The 20,465-nt window shown below is 36.7% G+C and overlaps 1 protein-coding gene across 5 annotated transcripts in view; it reads left to right on the forward strand.

The window, feature by feature from the left end:
• LOC126882130 (monocarboxylate transporter 5) overlaps window positions 1-20,465 on the forward strand; it is a 681,181-nt gene that overhangs the window by 380,624 nt on the left and 280,092 nt on the right. For all 5 annotated transcript variants that reach the window (XM_050646979.1, XM_050646980.1, XM_050646976.1 and 2 more), the window contains exon 3: window positions 15,116-15,235. In XM_050646979.1, coding sequence (XP_050502936.1) covers window positions 15,116-15,235 — 120 coding nt within the window. The remainder of the gene's footprint in view (window positions 1-15,115; window positions 15,236-20,465) is intronic.

Below are 20,465 nucleotides of genomic sequence, written 5' to 3' on the forward strand. Positions count from 1 at the left end.
CTAAAACTCTACTTACGTTCAAATGATTTTTAATATGCTCTACTATTGTTAAGAAACATTAGTATAGCTAAATTTTTAATTTTAGTATACAGGGTTCGTCGAAACTCGAAATGAGTATTTTCTGAGTTTTCTTAAATGGAACACCCTGTATTTTTGTATTGTAGTGAAATGATATTTTATAGTTCTTTTTTATTTCTTAAGCATTCCCTATACCTAACTGCTTTAATTTGTGAGTTATTGGTGATTCAAGCTAAACATTAATTGCAACAAAAAATACGTAAAATTTTATTAGGTTGGCCGTGAAAATACTCAATCCCAAATAAGTTTTTAGAAATAAATACATATTAATCCAGACTGGTTTTTAAAATTACCAATAATGGTTTAGCTATCAAAATACCTACATAGTTAAGATTGTTGGTGCGATTAACAATTAAGCACAAATTAAAGCAGTCAGGTATAGGGAATGCTTAAGAAATAAAAAAGTACCATAATATATCATTTGATTACAATACTAATATACAGGGTGTTCCATTTAAGAGAACTCAGAAAATACTCATTCCGAGTTTCGACCAACCCTGTATAATAAAATTAAAAATTTAGCTATACTAATGATTCTTAACAATAGTAGAGTATATTAAAAATAATTTAAACGTAAGTAGAGTTTTAGATGTCAAACTACTACAATTCTACAGGGTGTTAATTTTGCTACGAAATTAATAAAAAAACGTAATTATCTTTTAAAATACCCTGTATAATATTACAAAACCTCATATTTTAAGAAAGAAGACATCGAAGAGAATCCAAAAATGTAAAAGTATACAGGGTGTCCCATTTAAAAAAACGAAGTTATAAGCAACTTCCGGTATAACCGGAAGTTGCAAAGAGATGATATTTTCATTTAATAGAACATCCTTCAAAACCCCTTTATTCCAATTTTCATGATTCTGTTGCCTTTAGTTCTCGAGATATTTCTAATAGGCCCTTTATTTGCCTCACCCTGTATAAGAAGACCGAGATCACTATAGGAAACCCTGTAGCGTCCCAGTGCAACGTTAAGGTCGTTTTACTGGAGAACACAGACTTGACAATGACTCACAGCGTACAGCGGCTATACAGGTAGAAATTCCCTGACCTATCCTGCCTCGAGGATGATTTTGAGGTGCTGGAGCAGACAACAACGATAGGGAAAGGAACGGACAGACGCTCAAAATCACAGAAGATAATAAAGGTAAGAGCAGCTGACACGCAAGAAGACCTCTGGCACATTCTAGAACGTGTCAGAGAGGAGGCCTCCCCAAAGGACTCCGTGGCCTTGCACCACGTGAGTTTTACGTCAGTAGTAGAAATGAGGAAGATGGCAGAGGTCATCTTCAAGGCGACAAACAACGTAGTACACGTATTCACTACTGCCACAAGGAAGGATAGACCTACCTACGGCTTCATTGTGTCGAAAAAGGATATAAGCTACACTCAACTCTTAGAGGGGGTGCAGGAGGCTGTGGGCAAAACGAAGGCCACTGAGGCGATCCGTAGCCTTCGTAGTACTAGGGATGGTAAGTTGCTTATCACCCTGGATAAGGACCCAGAAGCCGTCAAGGAGATAAAGGCTGCAATCACATCCCAAGATGGCGGTCTTAAGGCAAGGCAGTTGGGACAAGAGAGACCCACCGTCATACATGTTAGAGGTATGACGGCCAATACAAAGACATAGACATTGCAAAACGCACTGTCTCTAGTGATCGGCAAAGGGGAGAAGGACTTCCTGATCAAAAGTTTCAGGAAGATGCGAGGGGACACATTGGCAGCCACGGTTGTTCTGTCTAACGAGGTGGCCAAAAGAGTGTTAGAGAGAGGATTCCTCAGAGTAGGCCTCGCTAGATGCGAGGTTGAAAAGAGATATATAATTAGGAGATGTCAACGGTGCTGGTCGAACGCCCACGATATCTCGAAGTGTGACGGTCCCGATCGTACTGGGTTATGTCCCAAGTGCGGGATGAAGGACTGTAAGGAGAAAGATTCGGACACGTGTACAAACGAGGAGTGGTGCGTTCTCTGCAAAGAGAAACACCGCATTGGAACTGCGCGGTGTCGGGAATTTAGTAGCGCCCTTCAAAAGGCGCGACTGGCCGTCAAGACTCGTGCTACTGCCTTGACAGAGAGCGCGCCCGCTAAACTATTATCGTCACCCATTTCCACTCTCACAAATGAACATAATATCGAACAGACAGAAAACGACGTACCACCGACAACCGGGCCAAACCCCCGATGTAATTACCATGGACGATGACGTCTTTCACGGGGCTAAGATTCCCTCCCTAATGGACGAATTTGAGCAGCTGTGCGCCGAGGCGGTGGAAACAGCTAAAAAGAGTATAATCGAGAACGAAGATAGCAATCCCTCTCCCGACTCTGAAGAACCGCAGGTATTGTCTTCGGACAATATTTTGCAGAAATTAAACTGATAATCCTCATCCTAGTGATCTAAAAGAGCTAGTTGTAAAAAGTTAAAATGGTTTCGATTGGGACGAAAGGACTTTAGATACTACAGGTGAATATCGGAAGGGCAAAGGTGGCACACGACCTGATTTACACAAAAGCCCTGCAAATTGACGCAGATATTATCATAGTCCCAGAACCGAATAAAAACATAGTAAAAAAATTCGGTTGGATCTCCGATAACAGAGCAGACGTGGCTGTTTTCTTGGTGAACAACAAAGTGTGCATAAACAAAATTACCAAGAAGGAAGGACTTTTGAAGATTAAAATAAACGAACTAGCAATCATAACTTGTTATATCTCACCTAATATAAGCATGACACAGTATGAAGGTCAGGTTGAAAAAAACATAGAGGCATCACAGGGTGAAACATCCTATATAATCGCTGGTGATATAAATGCCAAATCCATTCTTTGGGGGTTCCCAAAAAATGACAAAAGAAGAGAAATTTGGAACGAATGGATCTCTTTCGCAAACCTGACTGTATTGAACAACGGTAAACCCACATTTGAAAGAGGTGAGTCACGAAGTCACATACACATCACAATAGCAACCAACAACTACGCCAAGAAGATCTCAGGGTGGAATGTGCTTGATGAAAACCTATTTACCTTCCCTACATATCTTACGAAGTCGGCCTCAAGGTCACAACAAGGCACGGCAGGAAACTACTCGAGTTCGATAAAACCAAATTTACAAACTATATACGAAACTTACAAGAAGAAACTACCGATTTTAACAACTTTAGAGACAACGTAATAAAAGCACACAAGGCGAGCAGCAAAAACAAATATGTCACATATACAGTACCATATTGGTGGAATGAAAACATCCAGCAAAAGCGCATAGAATATCTCAGAATCAGGCGTAAGGCACAGAGAAATAGGACCCAGCAAAACAAAGAAGAGTATAAAATGGCGCGTCCGCATTGGTAAATTTTTCGTGCGTTTTGAACTAATTGTTCGTCGCAAGAATTTTCGTCGCAAGAATTTGCGTCGCAAATTTTTACCAGTGAGGACGCGGTGCTCTACCAGCGAAAATTTATGTATCGTTCGTTGTGCTTACCTGCTCAGGTTGTGTGGAGTAAATCACAGAATTGGTTTTCTGTTTAAATAAGTAGACGGGTAGGAAATATTAATATGGATTTATCCAGGGAAGATGTTTTACTATTAATCCAGGAATATAGTAAGCATCCTAATCTATGGGATCCAAAGAATAAATTTCATTATAACAAAAATAATCTGATGGAACCTCTAAGTAAGCCGCACATAATGATAAACACTGCATACTTTCTTTTTGTTATTAAATCGTCACTCATGATTAATAGACCAGGGCATTTAGCACTAAAAGCAACCGAATAAATAGATTTTTAAATACAGCACCTAGAGGCTTTAGTTTTTTGCATTATGTTATGGATGACGTCAGGAAAAAAGTCTACTATTCAAAAATGGGTGGAAATGCATAATTGCACTCTAAAGTGCATAAAATGCATCCAAAATTGCATAAATATAAAAATAAAGTCAAAATCAGTATACTAAGGAACAAAATTTATTATTTGGGAGGTTTTTGGGGTCACTGAATACGACTACGCAATCAGAACTGACTCCCGGATCACCTGGTGCCCAAGATCACGGCAAGAGACGTCATGTTCTGAAGTTTCGATGGTTTTAGGCATTAAATTGATGCTAACGGATTACTCACGGGTCTTAAGGGTCGCTAAATACGAATATGACATCAGAATTGACCTCCGGAGTACCTGGTGCCCAGGGTCGCTACTAAGGCACGTTATCATCTGGAGTTTTGAGGGATTTCGGCACTAAATTGATGTAACTGGATTCGGGGGTTTTTGAGGTGGTTAAACACGAATATGTCATCAGAACAGACCTCTGGATCACCTGGTGCCCAAGGTCACTGCAACAGACGTCATCTTCTGGAGTTTCGAGGGCTTTCGGTATCAAATTGATGCAAACGGATTACTTACGGGTTTTTGAGGTCGCTAAACACGAATATGCCATCAGAATAGACCACCGGATTACCTGGTGCCCAAGGTCACTGCAAGGGACGTCATCTTCTGGAGTTTCGAGTGTTTTTGGCATTAAATTGTTGCAAATGGATTACTGGAGGGTTTTTGGAATGGCTGAATGCGAATACGCAATCAGATCTGACCTACGGAGCACTTGGTGCCTAAGGCGGCTCATTTTCTGGAGTTTCGGGGGATTTCAGCATTAAATTATGCAAACGGATTACTCATGGGTTTTTGGGGCTATTGAATACGAGTGCACCATTAGAACAGACACATCTTCTGAAGTTTCGATGGTCTTCGGCATTAAATCGATGCAAACGGATTACGCACGGGTCTTAGGGGTCGCTAAATACGAATATGCCATCAGAATTGACCTCCGGAGTACCTGGTGCCCAGGGTCGCTACTAAGGCACGTCATCATCTGGAGTTTCGAGGGATTTCGGCACTAAATTGATGTAATTGGACTCTGGGGAATTTTCAGGTGGTTAAATACGAAGATGCCATTAGAACAGACCTTAAAATTACCTGGTGCTCAAGGCCACTGTGAGGGACGTCATCTTCTGGAATTTCGAGGGTTTTCGGTATCAAATTAATGCAAAAGGTTCACTTACAGGTTTTTGAGATCGCTAATCAACGAATATCTCATCATAATTTAATTCCGGAGTACTTGTTGCCCAGGATCGCTACTAAGGCACGTCATCTTCTGGAGTTTCGAGGGTTTTTGGCATAAAATGGATGCAAATAGATTACTCGGGGGGTTTTTGAGGTCGCCAAACACGAATACGCCATTAGAACATACCCACCGAGCACTTGGTGACCATGGTTACTGCAAGGGACGTCATCTTCTGGAGTTTCAAGGGTTTTTTCGGCATTAAATTTTTGCAAATGAATTACTGGAGGGTTTTTGGAATGGCTGAAAGCGAATACGCCATCAGATCTGACCCACGGAGCACTTGGTGCCTAAGGCGGCTCATTTTCTGGAGTTTCGAAGGGTTTCGGCATTAAATTGATGCAAACGGATTACTCATGGGTTTTTGGGGTTGCTGAATACCGAATACACCATCAGAACAGACATCAAAGCACCTGATGGCTAAGGTATATCATCTTATAGAATTTCGAGAATATTGATGCAAACAAATTGCTTATAGGTTTTTGGGTTTGCTGAACACGAATATGAAATGAGAACCGACCCCATGCGTTCCTAGTGGCCAGAGTGGCTGCTATGCACATCATGTTTTAGAATTTTGAGGCATTCTGACACTAAATTGGTACACACCTAGTACTCGGAGGTTTTCTGAGTTGCTGTTCAAAGAAAACATTCAAATTGAAAACATTTTTTTTTGCTATTTTACTTAGACTGTTTATTAAAATAACTATGTTGTGCTATACAATTTTTTAATTGTTTATAAATATAAACTAAATTTATATCTGACAGCATATTTCCTTCATTTATTTCAAAATCGATTTACTATATGTTATTTTGATAGTGTGATCCTTCGTGGTCACTAGATACTCCAAGGTCTTTCATCTAAGTCATATTCGTATTCAGCAACTACAAAAACATAAGAATAATCCGTTTGCATCAACTTAGTACCGAAAACTCTAGAAATTCCAGAAGATGACGTGGCATAGGCACAAGGTACACCGGTGTCTGTTCTGATGGAGTATTCGTATTCAGCAACCCCAAAAACCTATGAGTAATCCATTTGTATCAATGTAGTACTAAATACACTCGAAATTCCAGAAGATGACGCCCCTTGTAGTGACCCTTGACACCAGGTGCACCAGGGGTCGGTTTTGATAGCATATTCGAATTTAGCGACCTCAAAAACCTTCCAGTAATCCATTTGTATTAATTAAATGCCGAATACGTTCGAAACTCCAGAAAATGACGTCCCTTGCTGTGATCTTAGGCACCAGGTACTCTGGAGGTCGGTTATGATTGCGTATTCATGTTTAGCGACTTCAAGCCCTTGAGTAATCCATTTACATCAATTTAATGCCGAAGACACTCAAAACTCCAGAAGATGACGTGCCTTAGTAGCGATTCTGTGCACCAGGTACCCCGGAATTCAATTCTGATAGCATATTCGTGTTTAGCGACCCCAAAAACCCGTAAGCAATCCGTTTGCATCAATTGAATACCGAATGCTCTCGAAACTTCAGAAGATGCCGTCTGTTGCAGTGACCTTGGGCACCAAGTGATCTGGTGGTCTATTCTGATGGCATATTCGTGTTTATCGACCTCATAAACCCCCGAGTAATTCATTTTTATCAATTATATACCAAAATCCCTCAAAACTCCAGAAGAGGACACCTCTTGCAGTTACCTTGGGCTCCAGGTACAGAAGGGGTCGGTTCTGATGGCATATTCGTGTTTAGAAGCCTCAAAATCCCTCCAGTAATCAATTTGCATCAATTAAATGCCGAAAACTTGGGCACCAGGTGATCTGTGGGTCGGTTCTGAGGCGTATTCGTGGTCAGTGACCCAAAAACCCCCGAATATCAAAATGTGGTCATTAGTATACTGATTTTGACATGTTGATGCACTTTTGGATGCATTTTATGCACTTTAAAGTGCAATTATGCATTTCCAACTCTTTTTGAATAGTAGACTTTTTTCCTGACGTCATCCTGAACATAATGCAAAAATCTGCAAGTCTCTATGTGCTGTATTTAAAAATTGATTTATTTTGTGCCAAATGCCCTCGTCTATTATGTATATATTTATTTATTTATTTATTTATTGACGGGCTAAACCCTTTTTCAGTTTTTGTACAATATGTATAAAATACAGTAAGATACCTAAGCCTACAACAGTCTTTTAACATGTGTTTTAAATGATGCAGTTGAAGTATTAAATAATTCTAAATCTGTTTGGTAATTGTTCGCAGTACGTAACATTCTAGAAATAACTTCATTAAGTCCATAATTAGTAGAATGGAAATCTACAAAAAACAGGTCAGAATTATAAAATTGATATAAACTATATTTATATCTGACAACGTTTTTCCATTATTTATTTCCAGATCGATTTGCTACATTCTATTATGACAATGTTATTATGCGTTGGCGTTATTATTGATCATCGTAATCACTAGATACTCCAGAATCCTTCATCTAAGTCATACTCGTGTTCAAGTGTTCAACAACCCCAAAAACCCAAAAGTAATTTGTTTGCATGAATTTGGTACCGAAAACTCACGCAACTTCAGAATATAAGGTGCTCTAGTGTACATTTAGTACCGAAACTTTCGAAACTCCAGAAGATGGCGTACCCTGGGCACCAGCTAGTCCGGTGTCTGTTCTGATGGCATATTCGTGTTCAACAACCTCAAAAACCTATAAGTAATCGGTTTTCGTCAATATAATACCGAAAAACCTCACCCGCATACGATGACGCCCCTTGCAGTGACCGCGGGCACGAGGTGCTACGATGGTCTGTTTTGATCGCATGTTCGTGTTTAACGACTCGAAAAGTTACCCCCGAGTAATCTGTTTTCATCAATTTAATGCCGAAATCTCTCAAAACTTCAGAAGATGACGTCTCTTGCAGTGACCTTGGGAACCAGGTGCACAGGGTGTCGGTTCTGATGGCATATTCGTGTTTAGCGACCTCAAGAACACTCCAGTAATCCATTTGCATCAACTAAATGCCGAAAACCCTCAAAGCCCCAGAAAATGACGTGGCCTAGTAGCGACCCTGGGCACCAGCTACTCCGAAAATTCAATTCTGATGGCATATTCGTGTTTAGTGAAACCAAAAATCCGTTTGCATCAATTTAATACCGAAAACACACGAAACTCCAGAAGATGACGTCCCTTGCAGTGACCTCGGGCACCAGGTAATCCAGTGGTCTATTCTGATAGCATATTCGTGTTTGGCGACCTCAAAAACCCCCCGAGTAATCCGTTTGCACCAATTTAATACCGAAAGCCCTCGAAAGTCCAGAAGATGACGTCCCTTGCAATGACCTTGGGCATCAGGTAATCCAGAGGTCTGTTCTGATAGCATATTCGTGTTTATCTACCTCAAAATCCCCCCCCCGAATCCAGTTACATCAATTTAGTGCCGAAATCCCTCAAACTCCAGAAGATGACGTGCCTTAGTAGCGACCCTGGACACCAGGTACTCCGGAGGTCAATTCTGATGGCATATTCGTATTTAGCGACCCCTATGACTCGTGAGTAATCCGTTTGCATCGATTTCATGCCGAAAACCATCGAAGCTCCAGAAGATGACGTCTCTTGCCGTGACCTTGGGCACCAGGTGATCCGGGGGTCAGTTATGATGGCGTAATCATAAAAATAATAAATTTTGTTCCTTAGTATACTGATTTTGACTTTATTTTTATATTTATGCAATTTTGGATGCATTTTATGCACTTTACAGTGCAATTATGCATTTTCACCCATTTTTGAATAGTAGACTTTTTTTTGACGCCATCCTGAACATATTGCAAAAAACTGCAAGTCGCTAGGTGCTCTATTTAAAAATTTATTTATTTTGTGCTAAATGCCCTCGTCTATTAATAAGCCCACACTATTAACTCAATCGATGTTGTAAACAAAGAAACAAACAAAAACACACACTGTACCAAGAACAGCAGCGTCCACACTGGAAAACGAATGCGACGCAAATCATTTGATTTCGCTCGAATACTGACAAACGATGGATCGTGTGCGTTGTGTGCGTCGAAAATTCTTGCGTTCGTTTTATGCGACGAACACGTCCACACTAGCACAATTTACTTCGAGCACGCAAATATTTGCGACGAACAGCTGGTACGCACGAAAAATTTACCGATGCGGACGCGCCATAGAGCGCCAAAAAAGAACTCGGTAAATTGATCAGAGGGGCTAAACGCACATGCTGGCAGAACTTGTGCGAGGCGCTGGAGAACGATGTATGGGGCGAAGCATATAGGATCGCCATTAAGACGCTGAGGTCAGAGACCCCATATAACCTGTGCGACGACAAAAGAAGGAGAATAGCTAACACCCTGTTTTCTAATAAACCCATAAACAACTTCCTGATTAGAGACGATGTTAACCGCCCCGAGGAACTGACGTCAGCTGAACTCACTAGAGCTGCCAATTCCATAAAAATAGGTAAATCCCCTGGACCGGACCATGTGCCACCAGAAGCGATAAAAATACTAGTAAATGAATGCGCAGAAGCTACTAGAAGGGCACTAAATAAGCTACTAACAAGACAAGAATTCCCAGATCAGTTAAAATTAGCGAAGCTAACTTTGATTCATAAACCCGGTAAAAATCCGGAAGAAGCCAATTCATATAGGCTTATATGTCTCCTTGACTGCCTAGGGAAATTATACGAAAATGTTGTCAAAAATCGCCTAGAAGACGAACTAGGTGAAAGAGAAACTATCTCCAACAGACAGTACGGATTCAGAAAAGCTAAGTCTGCAATAGATGCGGTAAAACATCTAGCCAGGGAGATAGTGTCAAATTTGACCGGAGCATTTTAGCATGGCTGCTTTCTTTTTATTTAGTTAGGTATTCCAAAGCTTATTAACAAATGATGTGTCAGCTGGCCCAAAACCGGGGATTTTAGACAAGAAAAGGTAAAATATGAAACTTGATGGAAAACGCTACAACTTACGTCAAATATTTATCTACGTGACTTACAACTCTTAATAGCCTTGCTGACTTCTCTCCTAGCTTTCACTCAGGCAATCCGGGTTCAATTCCTGGTGTTGAATTTTTTTTTGTTTTTAAAATTGACTTTTTATTTTGAAAATTAATTATTTTTATAATACCACGTTTGTATTATTTATATGAGACAATATAAAAAATCTGTATGTCTTTTATAGAATTATGCATAGAACTTATGAAATAGAACTATGCATTTGATCATAAATATTATGTTTGACCTTAATAAGCAAAGTTGTTGTAAATGAACCCCTGAAGCTTCCTGAGTTAGTACGACCAATCTAAGTGAAAAAGGGGGTTGCCCTCCCTATTCCCTCCCGACATTTTTTTTTTATTTTTTGGACAAACTGTTTTTTCTTAATGTAATATGATGTAGAACCAAAAGATACATACAACCCTAATTTTTCACTTTTCTATCACCAACCCCCATTTTTTAATAGGAATCTAAATATTTCCCTGTTTTCTATAAAAGGTATATAAAAATGGATGTTTGTATGAGGAGCGAGTTAAATTAATACTAAATAGCTTTGTCATGTTTCATGAAATATATCCAGTGGTTACAGCCAATTCCTTCCAAACGCAATATATCCAATAGAAAATAGCTATCGAAAGTGTGCAAATCAATCAAAACCCAATAAATCCAGTATTCCGCTGAATAACGCCCTTATTATAAAAATAATTATTTTTCAAAATAAAATGTTAATTTTAAAAACAAAAAAAAAATGCAACGCCAGGATTTTAACACGGATTGCCTGATTGAAAGCTAGGAGAGAAGTCAGCAAGGCTATTAAGAATTGTAAGTCACGTAGATAAATATTTGACATAAATTGTAGCGTTTTTTCCATCAAGTTTCATATTTTACCTTTTCTTGTCTAAAATCCCCGGTTTTGGGCCAGCTGACACATCATTTGTTAATAAGCTTTGGAATACCTAACTAAATAAAAAGAAAGCAGACATGCTAAAATGCTCCGGTCAAATTTGACACTACCTCCCTGGCTAATCTAACTGACGCTGTAAAGAACACGAGGAAAAGATGGGCCGTACTAGTTATGTTTGACGTGAAAAATGCCTTTAACTCTGCCAACTGGGCACACATCATAACCAAACTGGAATCAGCACTAGTGTCAGGATACCTTATCAATATCATTAAAAGGTACCTTACAAATAGATACGTCACAGTGGCAAAAAATACAGAACAAAAGCTGACAGCCGGTGTACCGCAAGGTTCCGTATTAGGTCCAACACTCTGGAAAATATTGTATAACGGGGTGTTAGAAATTGACTATGGCAGAGATACTCTAGCTATTGCCTACGCAGATGATTTGGCGATATTAGTGATGACTGACATTAACCGGGAAATCAAAGATAAAGTAAACAGGTGCTGCAGAATGGTCAATAGCTGGATGGCTACAAATGATCTGGAACTAGCCGGAAACAGAACGGAAGTGGTTATATTGAAAGGACCTCGACAAAGACCTGAATTGAGTTTTCAGATTGGTACTACAACAATAAGACCTACAAACTGTGCAAAATACCTAGGCATATACATCGACACAGGTCTAAGGTTCACGAAACACCTGACAAATGTAGTCCAGAGGGCAGAAGCAAGAACGGCAGCCCTACAAAGGATCATGCCGAATAAAGGAGGCCCAAGCAGCCAAAAACGAAGAATGTACCTGCAAGTAGTACAATCGACCCTCCTATATGGAACCCCTATCTGGGTGGATGTACTAAAATATCAAAAATACCGAGATATGATAACTAGGGCTCAGCGAAAGCCTCTACTAAAAGTGACAAGCGCGTACCGGACCACTTCAACGACAGCCCTACAAGTGATAGCGGGTACGCTACCCATTCACCTCCTAGTGAAGGAACGGCATATTGTCTACCACTCTCGGGATGGTCATCTACCACAGATGAAAGCTGCCACCAGAGAGGAATTACTAATAGAATGGCAAACAGAATGGGAGGCACAGACTGACAAGGCACAGTGGACCAAAAAACTAATATCCAACGTGATAGAGTGGTATAAATGTAAGTTCAAACGAGTAAATTTCTATTTCACGCAGTTCCTGACCGGGCATGGATCTTTTAGGTCTTTTACGTATCGAATTCAAAAAACCAGAGATGATAATTGTATAAGTGGTATAAATGTAAGTTCAAACGAGTAAATTTCTATTTCACGCAGTTCCTGACCGGGCATGGATCTTTTAGGCCTTTTACGTATCGGATTCAAAAAACCAGAGATGATAATTGTATAACTTGCAACGTAACAGACGACGCGGAGCATTGCATCTTTAGATGCGTCAAAACAGCACACAATGCGGTCAAAACTAGGGGAGATATCAACTGACAACTTGATGCGTATCGCTATAGAAAGCATGGAGAATTTTGAATTCATCATAGATCACATAACAAAAATCATGAAGAGAAAATCCATAATAGAGAAAGCAATTGAGACAGCATGACAAAAATCTGAATTACTATATATGTGTATATGTATAGGATTGTTTTTTGTATATATGTATATATATTTTTTCTTATTTTTAGGTTAATATTACTGATATTGCTATCTTGGGGGCCACCTCGTTTTTCTTAGCTCCACATGTCCATCACAGACACTAATAACATTTAAACTCCAATGTTATATTCATATTTTCTTTCCCTCGGCTCCTTACCGCTCCCAGGTAAGAGCCGACAACTTATACGACCAATCTAGGCTGCGCAAGGCACTCCTAAGTTTCGTTCGCTAACTGAACACGTACGGGAGTGTCTTGACGAAGACGGGTGGTTTTAGTTGGTATGCAGGGTAACAGGAGGGCATCCGTTTGCAAGATCTCCCTACACGGGAGAAAATGGACTCGGATGTTTTCCTCTATTCTGAATCAAACACACGCCAAGTATGGTACGGTGTTTAGAACATTTCCACCCAAATAAAAAAAAAGTGGTCCAGGCGGGAGTCGTATCGCGTTGGTATCCATGAAGGGTGATATGGTTACATTTTTATATTCTCACGACACAATTCTTAAAAGACGCAGATCCTAAATGGATTTAAGAATCGTATGATATACAGGGTGAAATGAAAAATAATGTTTCCTGCAAAAGATGGAAATAAAAAAAATAAATCTTTTCGTATCGTTACAAAACATGAAAAAAATGGTGTATGCATGAAGACTCCAGACTCAGTAGAAGCAGAGTTGTTGCTAATGGAAAGTAGGTTCTTATTCGTCAAATTCCAAATCGAATATTTCAACGTGAAATAACCAGAAAACGGAGCACTTTTCGGAGAAAACTCATTACAACTTTTTTAAAGTGTTTAAAAAAAGGTGTATTATTGTTTTTTAAAAAAACTTCTAACATTAAAAGTAAGTGAGTTACGCTCAAAATATTGTTGGTCGCTTTTATTTTTTGATAAAAAAATCGCGAAATCGTCCCCTAATTAGCTTCCCAAATAAAATTAATCGTTACCACTTTACAAGTTACTTTACTTACGTATTATTTATATGATCTATAAGTTTCATTGGTTAAAAGTGCTCATTTTTGAATAAAAATGGTTTTAAAATAAAACATTTTTTTTTAATTTTGAAAAAAAATGTTAATTTTTTTCAAGTTAACTTAAAAATTGTTAGTAATATGTACCAAAAATTTCAAAGAGTAATAAAACGTACGTTTTGATTTTCTGAATATTTTGGATTTTTTGTTTTTTTCTTAGGCAAAAATTGGTTATGCTATGGTTGTTCAAAATTTGCCTAAACTCGTGATTAGTTACTCGTTCAAGCCATTTTAAGTACAGCCTTTTCAAAAATAAGCACTTTAAACCGATGAAACTTACAGATCATAGATAATACATAATCAAAGTAAATTGTGAAGCGATAACGATTAAATTTATTTGGGGTGCTAATTAGGGGGTGATCTTCGCGATTCTTTTTACCAAAAAATAAGAGGAACCAACAATATTTTGAGCGTAACTCACTTACTTTTAATGTTAGAACTTTTTTTGAAAAACAAAAATAAACCGTTTTTCAAACACTTTAAAATAGTTGTAATGCATTTTCCTCGAAAAGTCCTTTGTTTTTTGGTTATGTCACATTGAAATATTCGATTTGGAATTTGACGAAGAAGAACCTACTTTTCATTAGCTATAACTCTGCTTCTACTGGGTCTACAGAGTTCGTGCATACACCTTCACATTTTTTTCAGTTTTTTATAACCTATATTTTTGCTAAGAATATTTTTTCGATAAAATACTTACTTTTTGAGATATTTGCGAAAAACCGTCCTAAAACATGTTTTTCTTGGTAAAAATGAACATATTCACTCGCAAATAACTCGAAAAGTATTGACTTAATGAAAAAATTCTATAGAACAAAAGTTGTTTAGAATCAGACATTTTATCCAATTCCGGACTTATTTTGAATGTATATTTTTCACCCCCGAGAAGGGGGTATCCCCTCCATTTTTGTAAAATGGACGGGATGTAGAATTGTAAACTTTTTCTTATATAATAACAGACAATTTCAATTACCTATTTCCAAATTTTCATCCTTCCTTTATTTTTTTTGGGGTCAGATTGTTCTTTGATCGGGCTAAAATAAATTATTTAAAAATGAAAAAAATACTTGGTATTTGAGGAAGGTGGAAAAATCATATGTATAACATGGGAGTAAAAGATTCAGATTTCAGTCATAAGACTTAAAAAACTATTATGAGGACGAGAAAAAAAATAGTCACTCTATCAGCTCCGTCTAATCAGCCCTGTCAATGTTTAAGAAAAATCAATTCCAGGATATAAAAGACGATCATGACCAAGGACATTTTTTATTTTGTATACAATTTCTATGTAAAATATTCATTTAATAACACTATTAAACAATTTTTGGGATTGTTGAATAAAAATAAATACTTTTTTTTATTTGCAGCCGACGGAGTCACCTACTGTTTTGGAATATTCTACGACGAATTTTTGGATTACTTTCAAGAAGGCAAAGGGCTAACATCATGGATCCTCTCAATTTTAGTCGGAGTTACGCTGTGTTCAGGTAAAAATATAAATAAAACTACTACTCTTTTTTCTACCTACCGCATTTTTCATCAATTTAATTTCGATTTTTCTATTTTCAACGTGAAGGTAAAAGAATGTAGTTCAAACGAAAAGGTCGGGTTCAGGTGGTTTCAATTTGCTCATCATACATTATTTCTCCAAGGGATGTACATGGAGCTCTTAATAAATATATGTGTTCTAACTTACTTACTTATAGACCAAGAGCCGCTATAGGTGATATTTGCTATAGAGCATTTCAAGTTAATAATAGAAGCGCGGTGATGCCACGATGAAGACAAGCAAGAGCCAGGGTTGTATTTGTATTTTCCCTATAGGCTTCCTTATAGCGCTTCGCACGTAAATACGACTGGAAGTAAACTAAATGCGACTACATTTTTTTACTGGAGTGCGCGGGGTATGACTGGTCAAACCCCTTCTTTTTCTTTTGCCCTTTAATTCGTCCAATTTTGAACATAGGCTTCCCCCAGTTTCCTCCATTCGCGTCTGTTTAGTGCTTTCTGTTTCCAGTGCGTTCCTCCTATCTTTTTAATGTCGTCTCCCCATCTCATCTGAGGTCGTCCTCTTGCTCTCTTTCCTGTCCATGGTCTCCATTGTTGTATTGTGCTATTCCACCTATTGTCCGTTTGTCTAGCGTTGTGACCTGCGAAGCTCCATTTTAGCCTGGCTATATGTTGGCCTGCGTCTTTGACTTTTATTCTATTTCTGACCCAGTTGTTTGGCTTTTTGTCTGTCAATTTTACTTCTAACATTGCTCTCTCCATGGCTCTTTGTGTCTTCATTATTTTATCCATGTTTGCCTTTGTCAAGGTCCATGTTTGGCATGCGTATGTGAGAATTGGGAGTATGCACTGGTCAAACACTCTTGTTTTTAAGTATTGTTGTATTTTTTTATTCTTTAGGACCCATTTTAATTTTCCAAATCCTGCCCAGGCCAATCTGACCCTTCTTTTTACCTCCGCTGTTTGGTTTTCCTTATTTATTTTTATCATCTGTCCCAAATATATATAATCATTAACCGCTTCTATTGTGGTGTCGTTTAGTATTACGTTTCTATTGTCTTGTGTGTTTGTCATTGTTTTTGTTTTGGCAAAATTCATTTTTAGACCTATTTGTTCGGATTCATTTGCTAGTTCGGTTAGCATGGTTTGTAGTTCTTCAAAACTTGATGCTATGACTACTACTATACTACATCGTCTGCATATCTTAGGTGGTTTAGTTTCTTTCCATTTATGTTTATTCCCATGTTTGTCCATTCCATTGTTTTGAAAACATCTTCCAGTAAATAGTTTAGGAGAAATAACATCTCCCTGTCGCACTCCTCTGTTAATTGGTATGGGTTTTGTGGTTTCTTCCAATTGTACTGTCATTGTTGCTTTCTTATATAAGTATATAAAATATACAAAATTTCTATATATACTTTATACATTTCAATATACAAAAAAACATATAAACAACATTAACGTATATATTTTCTTCCGATTGTTTTTATCAAAATTTAGTGGTGGTAAAACCTTCAATTTAATTGTTGAAAGTCATACCTACTTGGTGAGAAAGGTCTGCAGTTTCTACCTAAAGTTGTGTTTTTGAAGTTGAAGTGTTCTGATCTAAGAAATCTGTGAAAATTAGTGCAGTTTTGCAGTTTTCTTTTTCGTTTTTTTGCTCAAAAGCAATTACCATTAAAAATCAATTAAGGATAAGCTCCGTCTGTTTTGGAATAATTACCAGTGGCGTGCCTACTACTTTCCTAATTCTTTAATTTTTAATTTGACGATTATTATGGAGTGTGTTGTTTGTAAAATTATAAATAGCAGACCATATATAACATGTGACAGCTGCCAGAGGGCTACACACAGGGATTGTTCGAATCTTACTGCTAGTGAATTAAAAGTTATTGATCTTAAGGGAACCAGATTATTGAAATATTACTGTGAAGAATGTGAAGCCGGAGTTAAATTAATTCCTACATTACTACAAAAAATTGGTGATTTACAAAACGAGTTGCAAGAAGTAAAAAAATGTGTTGAAGGTTACAAGAGAAGTGGGGAAATGTCATTGAGTGTTAAGGAAGATTTAATCAGTGAAATTATGGATAGAGAGAGGAGAGCTTCTAATATTGTAGTTTTTAATGTAAATGAGTCCAAAATGAAGACCCGACAGGACAGAAATGATGAAGACTTCTACGGTAAACAAGATATTGGAAAATTTTGATATAGACAGAAAGAGCATTAAAGTTTTTAGACTTGGTAAGTTTACACCAATGAAAACTAGACCAATTAAAGTTATACTACCATCTAAAGAAAAGGTTATGTCTGTGCTGAAAAATAAACAACTGCTTAAGGAAGCAGGTATCAAGATCTTTGCAGATCAAACCAACCAGCAACGTGAGTATTATAAAAAAGTACAAAATGAACTACAGAATCTGATCGATTCGGGTGACCATAGTAAAACTATTAAATACATTAATAATAGACCAACGATTGTCAACAAAAATAATATAAATAATCAAAAAAACTAAAAATTGCACCTGATATACAACTTAATACAGATGTTATATATATAAATGCTCAAAGTGTTTTGCAAAATTTAGATCTAATTAGGGAAAGTCTGTTATGTTTTAATCCGAAGGTTATTTTATTAGGCGAGACCAGGACCACCAAGGACATAGAAGATAATGAAATAAGAATTGAAAACTATATGTGTGTTCGTTGTGATTCATCAAGTAGGTATACTGGTGGAGTGTTAGTATAAATATGTTAAAAGTGACTATAGATGTTCTGTTGTAAGAAAGTATGTCCTTGACAAAAATTATTGGTGTGTAATTTTAAAAGTTAATTTTTTAACATCAACTTGGTACATAGGTTGCATATATCATTCGCCTTCATCGTCAGATGCTAGGTTTATGGAAGAACTGGATAATATTTTTGATTTTATTGTTTCAACGAACCACTCTTTCATTTTGGTGGGCGATTTCAATTTAGATCAATTGTCAAGAACTTTTTATGTCAAAAAAATAAATGATCAAATGTTGAGCTACGGTATTTGCCAATTGGTTACAGAACCTACTAGAGTGACAAATTTATCTAAAACACTGGTAGATTATGTCCTGTCAAATACTAATAATATCATAGTAAATGTTCATGAAACTCCAAAATTAACTGACCACTCCATTATTTCTGTTAATCTAAGAAATACTAAAAGTACAGAGCATTATAATGTTAAGAAATTTAGAAATTTAAGTCAGAGTAATATTTTGACAATTCAAACTAATTTAATGTATTATAACTGGAATTTGAATTCTGTTGATGTTGACTCGATTTTTAATGAGTTATTTTTAAATTGTGAGATTGAAATCAATAAAACAGCACCTATTCAAATCTGCCGGTTTAACTTAAAGCTACCTTGGTTTGATAACGACGTTTACTCTCTTATAAAATTACGTGACATTGCTTATAGAACTTTTAAAACAGCACTTGAACCGTTTAAGCAGGAGTTGTGGAGTAATTTTAAAAGATATCGTAATGAAGTTGTTAATTTGTTAAAAACTAAAAAAAATCTTTATTATTTTAATAAAATAGATAGATTTAGACACAACCCCAAAGAAATGTGGAGAACATTAAAAAATTTAGTGAACATTAAATCCAAAGGTTCACCTCAATATGTTCAATTTGAAACAGGTATGTATTCAACATGTCAAGATAGCAAAGAAATCGCTAACCAGTTCAACAGTTACTTTGTTGCAAGTATCAACAATATTGTTGGAGCTTTGGATTTGAGGGAATCCTGGTGTAATAGAAATAGTAACTTATACCTACCAATAAATAAATTTAAATTAGTATCTTTAAACGAATTACGTATGTATGTTAATAAATTAGACAGTAGATGCTCAGTTCATGATATATTAAACGCTAAAATTCTCAAAGACATTTTTGAAACAATTGGGCATATTATATTAAATTTAATCAATACTTGTCTGTCTACTGGTAAAATTCCGAATCAACTTAAAGTTAGTACAATTGTACCAATTCAAAAAATCAATAATACAGTGAAAGCTGAAGAATTCAGACCCATCAATACACTACCACCAATTGAAAAATTGATTGAACTTGTTGTATATGATCAAATTATTGAACATGTTAAAACAAATGCTATTTTGATAAGTAATCAATCTGGTTTCAGAAAGCAACACTCTTGTGATTCGGCACTTCAATTGACAATTAGTAAATTTAAAACTGAATTGGATCAAAACAAATATGTAGTATCTGTATTCTTAGACCTTAAGAGGGCCTTTGAGACCATAGACCGAAATATTTTACTGGCAAAATTGTGGCAGTATGGCATTAGGGGTGGAGTTTTTGACTGGCTGAATTATTATCTATCAAATCGCAAGCAGAAGGTTAAATTCAATAATTGTATGTCAGATGAACTTAACATTGATATAGGTGTACCTCAGGGCAGTGTCCTAGGGCCATTACTTTTTATTCTCTACTTGATCTGTTTGTTGATTGTGAGTTTGTCAATCTTTTTGCGGACGATACGTTAATAGCTTGTAGTGATGTATGCTTGGAAAATGCAGTGGCAAAAATGAATTCAATTCTGGAGGCTGTTTATAATTATTTAACATTAAACAAGTTAAAATTAAATGTATCAAAGATAAAAGCTCTAATTGTAACCAGTAGATATAAGTATAACAAAATCAATATAAATAACATTAATTTATCCATAAATGGTGAAAAGATTGAAATAACAACAACTATTAAATACTTAGGATTTCAACTTGATAACACTCTTTCATTGGAAGATCATTTTGTTTATATACACAAAAAAATCAGCAAGAAATTATACTTTTTTACAAGAATAGCAAAAAATTTATCTTTAGAAACTAGACTTACTGTATGTAATACAATAATACAACCTCATTTTGATTATTGTGCATCAGTCTTATATTTGTTCAACCTAAATAAAATGGGGCAAATTCAAAAATTACAAAATCGTGGTATGCGTATAATATTAAGAATGGGTCGATTGACACCAATAAAGTTAATGCTGAATACATTGAACTGGTTTTCGGTATATCAAAGGTTTCAATATTTTGCATTGATTTTGGTTTATAAAATTAAAAACAATATAGCTCCCGATTATTTTCAGCAATTTATTAATTTTCCTAATACACACATACACGATACTCGAAATAAAAATAACATATACTT

Source organism: Diabrotica virgifera, chromosome 3 (assembly GCF_917563875.1).
Source record: "Diabrotica virgifera virgifera chromosome 3, PGI_DIABVI_V3a".
In the NCBI taxonomy this organism is placed as follows: Eukaryota; Metazoa; Arthropoda; class Insecta; order Coleoptera; family Chrysomelidae; genus Diabrotica; species Diabrotica virgifera.